The sequence below is a fragment of the Pelmatolapia mariae genome, linkage group LG10_11 (genome assembly GCF_036321145.2).
Source record: "Pelmatolapia mariae isolate MD_Pm_ZW linkage group LG10_11, Pm_UMD_F_2, whole genome shotgun sequence".
NCBI lineage: Eukaryota > Metazoa > Chordata > Actinopteri > Cichliformes > Cichlidae > Pelmatolapia > Pelmatolapia mariae.
Genome location: NC_086236.1, coordinates 53,667,053 through 53,675,709, shown reverse-complemented (window position 1 = coordinate 53,675,709; position 8,657 = coordinate 53,667,053). Strand labels below are relative to the sequence as shown.

Here is an 8,657-nt window from a genome sequence, read left to right as displayed (position 1 = left end):
AGGCACAGCCAATCACATTAACCATATTTGTCACATGACGTAGGAGAGAACGTAATTTAACTCTTTCTGCACCGCTGGGTGAATGAGACGTTGACAGATCGTTTTTTCCTTTCTATCTGGTTTGTTTTTCTTTACTCGCAGAGATTAAATTATTGGTGGGGACATTTCAATAATCGCTGGATATTGGTGGGGACATGTCCCTTCCGTCCATGCCAAATCTACGCCCTTGCTAGTGACCCTCGTCTCTGAAAACGTTGGAGCACTTTTGCAAATATGTGATGTCTTGATAAATCGAGCAGATATTTGAAGTTTACACAGCTACATTCTTGCCTGGAAATATCTTAAAAGTTTATTTTGTGACCCAGAAAGAGTAATATTAAAACCAGGTAGCTGCCGCCATTGTTGGAAACTGGAGTTGGCTGGGCCGCACTATGAATTCTGGGATAGGCTGGGCCATGAAGGATACACATGACCCATCCTTCAAATCTGGGGAAATGAAGGACACATTTGTCAGCTGCATTTGGAGGAGTCTATGAATTGGGACAGCCTTCGTTGCGTTGCTGTCACATAATCGGCCTATAAATGCGGGCTCCGAAGGATGCGGCCCCTGGATTTGGACACAGCTACGATACAGGAGACTGCTTCTTCTTCTTCGGGGTTTAATGGCAGCTGGCATCCTTGTACATGCATTGCTGCCATCTTCTGTTTCAGTCCGGTATTACTCTCTTAAATCCTACTACTTATTCCTGCATCTTTCAGGATCTTACAAAGCTTCAAACGACGTGTCGACTATTAAATTAGTCGTCGAAGATTTTGATAGTCGACGTAATCGTGACTAGTTGACTAATCGTGGCAGCCCTACCTGTTTATCCTGCATTACCTGTAGAGTATATTCATTGGACCTTTAAATAACACAGTTAGTCTACCTCAGTTTGTTTTGCAGCAGGTTTCACAATATAAAAAACATAATGTCATTCAATCTATCAATCAGTTTATTTATAAGCACATTTAAAAACAACACAGGTTGACCAAAGTGCTGTACATAGTTAAAAAAAAAAATTCTACAGACCTGATATCTGATTTAAAAACATGAGGACTTACATGCAAGCTTTAAATTTCCAGTTTATCAAATCCCACCGAGCAGTCCTTACCTTTAAGGAAACAGAGACAAAACAAAGACATGGACAGGACCAATTAACAACAAAGACAACCTATTAATAAACTAAAAGCACAAGCAAGCAGAACTAGTAAACATAACACAAACAACATAATAATGAACAAACAAGACTCAAAACGCTATTAACAACAAACACTGTGGAAACGACCCAGGGACGCTAGCACACACACAGTTTGTGTGTTTGCTGATGTTTGTTGCACTTGAAATTACCTGCAACTTAAACATCCTTTAACATCCCTTTATGCTCGCTACTCTTTTGTAGCTCTAGCTCAAATTCAAATTTTATTTGTGACATTCACAATAATACACAGTCCGACATGCAGTGAAATGCTTATTGCTGTGCGAGTCCCGAAAAGAATGAACTTCAACAATACTGAAAACAAACAAACAAAACCGACTTTAACCCCTGGGTACGGCACACAGTTTTGCCTTTTTGATCTCTTTTTTGCGACATCCCCTGGTGATTAATAAACAAACAGGACTGCGTATCATGTGTTACTGTTTAGCCTTAAATCGGCTCGCAGTGACGTGAAAAATTCCCTAAACCTTTCTCTCCACCTTCTTCCAAACTAAACTTTTTTTCTACAAGCTGCGTGAGAAATTGATTTGTGAAAATGAAAGAACGGGCTGCTGCCAGTGCTTCATGGCCGGTCCATCAGCCCCAAAGTGCGTCTGTCCACCGGGAAAATGCCCGGTTTACCAGATTACCAGTCCAGCCCTGCCTCAGGCCGAGCATGGTTAACATGTAGACTCAAAGTGTCGCCTTTCGGCTCAACTCTCGCTTCATCACGACAGACCGCTACTGCTCATGATCGAGGTGGTCACTTTCAACCCTAAGCACAAAACTTAAACACAAAGATTCCGTCCCACAGTTCATACTCTTATCTATTCTATTGTCATTACAGTACTGTTTTACCTGCTTCTACTCAGTTGTTTGTCTCTGCAAATCTCTGACATCATCTCTGACTCTTTCAGGAGGATTTTCAATCCTTCCAGCTGGAACCACCCACTTCACTGGAATACTAGAAAGAAGCACAGCCGTCTTACTAACATACAAAAACATGACCAGGATAAGATGGCGGATACAAAAAAATCCTTCACTGGAAATGGGACAGGGCCGTTTCTAACTTTTTTGAGGCCCTGTGCAAGATTTTGTTTGGCAGCCCCTATTTTATAATATTACACAGGGGGGTTACAACTCTTAAAGATGATCTGTGGTGATGCATCAGCGAGTTACACTTTAGGAAGAAAATGAGCTGGATATGTGAATCTAAAACTCAAATAAATATTTTTCATGTTCATCCAGCCATTCAGTCAATTCAATGTCCTGCTATTTATAGTTTAATTATTTGAAATGAGATGTTTGTTATCCTATTACATAAGTATTCCTCACATATCAATCAGATACTACACAGTATAATTCTACTGACAACAGGACACGGAGACGAGGACAGACTGAAGACAAAAAGAAGAACTAACATATAACAAGAAATCAAGAGCTATAACTAACAAACTCAGGGATACGTAACCATAATATACTCAGGAACAAGAACATAAATAATTTCTGAATTTAAAGACTATTTATGATAAGTCCATAAAAAACTCAAAATACTGAGTCAAAGGCAGCAGCTGAGTATAAACAATGAATTACAATCAATTAGAATGGACAATGGCAGCAAATGAACAGAGGGAAGTACAGAAAGACCAGAGATTACAGAATAAATAAGGAAATTAAGTCAACCTTTACCTAGAGGATTTTATAAAGTCACAGAATCAACAATGTCTAAGAATTTTGGTTTCTTAATTGAGTGTGAATCAGAGTGTGGCTAGTAAAGATAAGAAGACATACAAAATGCAAAAAGTCATAATTTGCCCCAAATATTCATTAATAAATAGAAACCATCAAAAAACAGGCACAGATTTTTACAGTCTTAGTTCCTGTTCTGGCAGGGGCTGTCTCTGGTAATGTCAACATGGATGGCAGGAACAGCATCTGGCACATGTTGGTGAAACATCACAGTACACTGGTGCAGCCTTGTCAGCTCTTTGACACGCTGGATAGGAAAAGCTGTTATACCAGCCTGCTATGCCACCCGGTCCAATGGAGGGTGGAGTATTTATGGAGAGGCTGCCGAGAGGAATGGCAAATGTCACCAGCCAATGAATCCGAGGGCCAGATATAATTGTATCTACGCGTTTGACCAATTGATAAAAACTGATGGTCAAGTGGTGTGCCCTGACGTAGCACTACGGCTTCTGCATTTTGTAATGATTATAAGTAATTGTAAGTTGATATATTTTCAGTTATCAGTTATATTGTAACTGTATTGTCACGGTCCCTCTGACCTTGGTGGCTGAACCTGCCATTTCTGTTTGTTTCCCTACATCCCGGAGCTACCTGTCTCTCCCTCCCCTATCCGTGTGTTTGTGTGTTTGCCTGTATCCTAGTCTTTGTGCAGCGTCGGGGCCTGAGAGGTTCCCTCTTTGCAGACACCCACACCTGCTGATAATGAACCCATCACAAGCGCACTATTTAACCAAATGGCTGGGCTTCAGTCAGCACTGGATTGTCGAGTGACAATAGTCAGTGCTTCTCTGACTGATGCAAGAGGTGAAATTGTTTGATATCTTGTGAAGGTGAAAGAAAATAATTGCTGTGATTTGTTGTGCTCAGGAAACCCCGGAGAGTGTTGGAGGGTCCTGTAAGCGATTCTAAATATTTATTTGGGAGCTGTGGAGAATTTGTGTCGGAGACTGATTGTTTGCAGCGGGAGCTGAGATTGTCACCATGGAGGGATTCACGATTCATTGGGAACTGTTTACACTTTGTTGTTTTTTAAATGTAATTAACCTTACCATTATCATTCAGTAAGTGACTGGGTCCAGTCTTTTGCTACACAACCTGAAAATTATATCATGTGAGTCGTGACACTTGCACACAGGATGAGCAGAACCAGTTGTTGGTGCCAAAAAGGACCTAAGGAATTATTTTCCCAGACAGAGCAGGAGCTGGGTGGGAAACATCAGCCTGGGAAGGGTAAAAAGAAAATAATTTTTACAATGTACACTGAAATTGCAGCCCAGAACCCTGTGTGTGTGTGTGTACTGTTGAGGCAGACGCCTCCCCTGTATATATACATATATATATATATATCCCCCGCTCATCCCTGCGGGCAGTCTATCCTTCAAGCTCGGGTCCTCTACCAGAGGCCTAGGAGCTTGAGGGTCCTGCGCAGTGTCTTAGTTGTTCCTAGGACTGCGCTCTTCTGGACAGAGATCTCTGATGTTGTTCCTGGGATCTGCTGTTAGGGAGTCCTAGTTTGGGAGTCACCGCACCTTGTGCTCCGATTACCACTGGGACCACTGTTACCTTCACCCTCCACATTTTCTCGAGCTCTTCTCTGAGTCCTTGGTATTTCTCAAGCTTCTCGTGTTCCTTCTTCCTGATGTTGCTGTCATTGGGAACCATTACATCTATCACTACGGCCGTCTTCTTCTGTTTGTCTACCACCACAGGGACCAGGTTTCTTGTTATTTGAGTTCTTCCTCAGGTTAACAGTAAGATGCAGCACACACTGTATTCATATTGTATTTGTTCTGAATAAAAAAGGTACTTTACTCACTGTTGAATATTATGTAATTTTAAATTAAATTTAAATTTCACTGAATACTGAAGGTCTTTATCATTTAAGAAATAAATTCGATCTCAGGACAAATGAAGATTTATTGTTCAAAAACAGGCTTACAGTACTGATACATCTATTTAGAAAACAGGAAGTTGTGGGCTTACATTGCTACATGCTCAGTTAACATTTCTGGCATAAACCAAACATGATAGCGCATCCTTTCAAGCATGAAAACAAAGTGAAAGCATCACACTAGTTAATGAAAAAGGGTAGAAGCTAATTGTTGAAGAAAAAGCTATTCCTCTCTTTCTTTTTTCTTATAGCTTTTTATATTAAATTTTTGTATTTTTTTTTAACAATTTTCCTATTATTCATTTATTTTTCTTGAAGCTGATATGCAAATGGGAAGAAGAATGTAACCATTTGACTTTGGTCCACTTCTTGATTTCATTTCATCGTCTGAAAAATAAGAAAATACAGGTTTGAAGTATATACGTGCGATTTTAAGTTCAAGCAAAGGAACAAAATACAGAAACAGAAGGGAACAGGACTATTCTGTTTCTGTCCTTTGATCCAGTAGGCTGGAAGCCTTCAAAGATGGAAAGAAAACAAAACATGGCACACAAGTAACTTTCAAAAACTGAAAAACAACTAAAAAGAAAAACAAAATGCATAATGTGTCTCTAACTCTACATCAGTTTCTAAGACTTTTTGAAATGAGGGGGAAGTGAAATCGACCACTTCAAGGAAGACTCCTGCAAACCTAATTCAACTCTTTGTTTGTGTAAAAATATGATAAAATTTTGACTGTAGATAATGCTGAAAAGTAGTTAAGTAATAACATGATGAAGTGCATATTAAAACAGCATTCATTTATCGTATCTCACCTTCAGTGTCGTCCCCTGATGAAACCACAGAAAAACAAGAACAGAAAATGAGATATCATTTTAAATTTAATATCAAAACCACCAACAAAAATAAATCTCCCCTGTTGCTTGAAATGACTGTGAGACCATTGAGGCATTTGTGCACGGAAAGTTAGCGGTGAAGTCAGTGGAGAATCAAAAACTTAAAAGCCTTTAATCAGAAGGACGTGAGTAATTTAGTTAGAAATGTAAGTTTGAAGACGTGTGTGGTATGTACAATTCCAAAGATTTTGCAATTAAAAAAAACATGCATGCGTATTTAATGCCCCAAACTGTAAAAACAAAACAAAAGAAACATTTTTTTCTCACCTGCGAGATAATCTGGAAAGCCTGTTCCACATACTATGATAAATAAAAACAATCATTATATTGTTATCATATATGATAACAGGCTCAGAAACCAACTGCATCTGATCCAAAATATTTTTCTACTTACGTTCCTTCTTGATTTTGAAGCTCTGCAATACGGTTCCTTAAACAGAACAAAAAAAAACATATATTAAAGAGCGTACTGTAGAACTGATGAGAGTAAAAATGTCTCCTCCTTGTTAACAGAAAGCTTGATTCTCTATAAAATGACTCACTTGTATTTTTTTGCCATGAAAATGCAGAAGATGCCAAAGAGCAGAGCTGTACCAATCCCCACTACAGCAGGAATGATGATGTGATTATAGTTCTCAATACCTGGAAATAGACAGAATTCATGACATCATTGAGAATGCATACAGTCATTGAAAGATACTTTTAATAGTGATGTTAACATTTTCTTAATCATGCAAAGTTAAGGTGAACCAACATATTGGAAGTGAAGAACTGAAAGGATCTCACGTTTTACATTCAGTGTGAATTTTGAGGAGGATGTTTTCCTCCCATTAAAATCAGCTGTGCATGTCAGCTCTCTGTTGTCATCCTTCTCCTCAGGAATAAATGTCAGGATGGACTGTGTCTCCCAGTTGCCAGAATGAATTAGTCTATGGGACACAATGATCCTTTCTGTCTTCCAGTTCCATGTAAGTGTAGGTACATGGGTTGGACAGGTGTGCATGACTGAACAGATGACAGTGTAGGGCTCTCCTTGAGTGGCTGTCATTGGCTGAATCAATGTAGGCTCTGCAGGGTCAGCTGAAGACGAAAAAGGCAGACATAAAGTAAGAGGCAAAGTGATTTAACAGAAAACTGGTATAGATGTTTGGAACTGGAAGGTGGAAAGTTGGTGACATACTGAGCATGTTCAACTCAACGCAGTCTTCAACAAAGGAGAACATGTCCTTTGTGGGTTCATTGCCTTCTGTTTTTACTAGTTCAACTCTGAAACAGAAAGGGCCATTGTCATGATCTCTAACATGAGTTATTTCTAAGGTGCAGTTGTTCTGGCCCAGGTCTCCCAACATCTTTGTTCGGCCCTTAAAATTGTCCTTAATCAGTGTAGCATCACTATGAAAGATGTTGTTTGCTTTAGTATCTGGTGTTTTATCTTTATCGTGCCATATTCCTCTGAGTCTGGACGTGGGCAGGTTTCCTCCAGTATGGGAAAAGGAACATGGTACCACAACACAGGATGTAACCAGAGCTTCAATGCTTTTTACAACATTGGCCTTCCATTCATCACTGGACGCAGAGCTACAGATGACTGAAAGAGAAATAAGGGAATCTCACAGGTAGAAAGTACTTATAAAACAATTGTAAATAAAAAGCTGGGTCATTACCTGCAAAAAGCAGATAAGATATCATAAACTTTGTCTCCTTGTCCATGCTTCTCCTTTGTGTAACACACTGAAAAAAATAAATAAACTGAACAAATTAGCTGTCAAAAGTGAAGCAAGTTGAAAAATATATTTATATAAAATTCAAATAATTATCATTTTCATATGTATTAGTATATATCCTCTCTGTATTTTGTCCCTGCCTTGTCTCTGTCATTTATATTTTGCCTGTTTTATTTTTCCTTGAAAGCAGCAAATCCCTCACTACCCCCACTAGTTCCTCGTCTTTATTTATTTAAAGTCTTTGCCATTTGGCAAGAAGGTATCAGGGGTTCTTAGAATCTTCAGTGCAGTGACAATAATATATATATAAAAAAAAAAAACTTTCACAGACACGCCCAGGTCAGAGCTTCAACTCCGACAGTATCCCAGAGGAGCTGTACATGCTTTGACATTATTCAGTATTGTCAAATTCTTTCTAAGTTACAAAAGCTACAGTATTGCACAACAGTCTTGAGCCACCCTTCATTTCTTTATAGTTTTCTAGGAAAATGGGAAATAAGTGCAAATATTTACTAAATCATCTACAAACACATGGAAATACAATACATATGGCAAAAATAAGTTTTTTACAATTCTAACAAACTTAAAGTTGATATTTGGTATGAACACCTTTATTCTCCAACATAGCCTGAACTCTCTTATGCACGCTTTCTTGTTCCTTTCTCAAATTTTCAAGACCAATTAAAAAAATTAATCTGGATGCTTGGAAGCCAAATATTAAGAAAATGAAGGGTGGCTCAAGAATTTTGCATATTACAAAATTCAGCATATAGTGTAATCTGTAATCTAATACTCATATAATCATATAAATATCTTACCTGATGTTGCTGCTGTCTGGCTCATTTATATAAGGATACAAAACACTTTTGCAATGTGTCTGAGTCTTTCAGTTTTTCACTTTCAAATCCCCCTCAAAGGGACCACCCACTTACCTCTGACTGCAGACAGAAGCACAACCTTCTAATTGTTTTTTAAAATAAAATGTTCTTTTCTTTGTGACATGTTAGTTTGTTTCAGTTCTCCGTGAACACTTCCTGTATCTCACTACAATAATTTTTACCTTTTTTTCTTTTTCCAATTGAACTAACAACAAGTAAGATAGTGATATCTTAATATAATTCCATATTTCTTTCAAAATATCGCTTATTTGTAAAACAACAAA

The 8,657-nt window shown here is 38.4% G+C and overlaps 1 protein-coding gene across 1 annotated transcript; it reads right to left on the bottom strand.

Moving 5' to 3' along the window:
* Positions 1-6,034: 6,034 nt before the first annotated feature.
* LOC134637617 (myelin-associated glycoprotein-like) lies at positions 6,035-7,500 on the bottom strand. Its single transcript, XM_063488075.1, has 6 exons — positions 7,436-7,500; positions 6,952-7,359; positions 6,558-6,851; positions 6,314-6,413; positions 6,166-6,201; positions 6,035-6,071 (listed from the first exon to the last, which is right to left on the bottom strand). Exons 1-6 carry the CDS (start codon positions 7,479-7,481, stop codon positions 6,035-6,037), a joined length of 921 nt encoding a protein of 306 aa, XP_063344145.1. The 5' UTR covers positions 7,482-7,500.
* Positions 7,501-8,657: the final 1,157 nt, after the last annotated feature.

Excerpts from the sequence above, each read along its gene's own strand:
- LOC134637617 (XM_063488075.1), bottom strand. The coding sequence starts at position 7,481 with ATGGACAAGGAGACAAAGTTTATGATATCTTATCTGCTTTTTGCAG. Across the intron at positions 6,852-6,951 it reads CGTTGAGTTGAACATGCTCA|CTGACCCTGCAGAGCCTACA; the intron begins GTATGTCACCAA and ends TTTCGTCTTCAG. Across the intron at positions 6,072-6,165 it reads CTTCAAAATCAAGAAGGAAC|TATGTGGAACAGGCTTTCCA; the intron begins GTAAGTAGAAAA and ends TATTTATCATAG.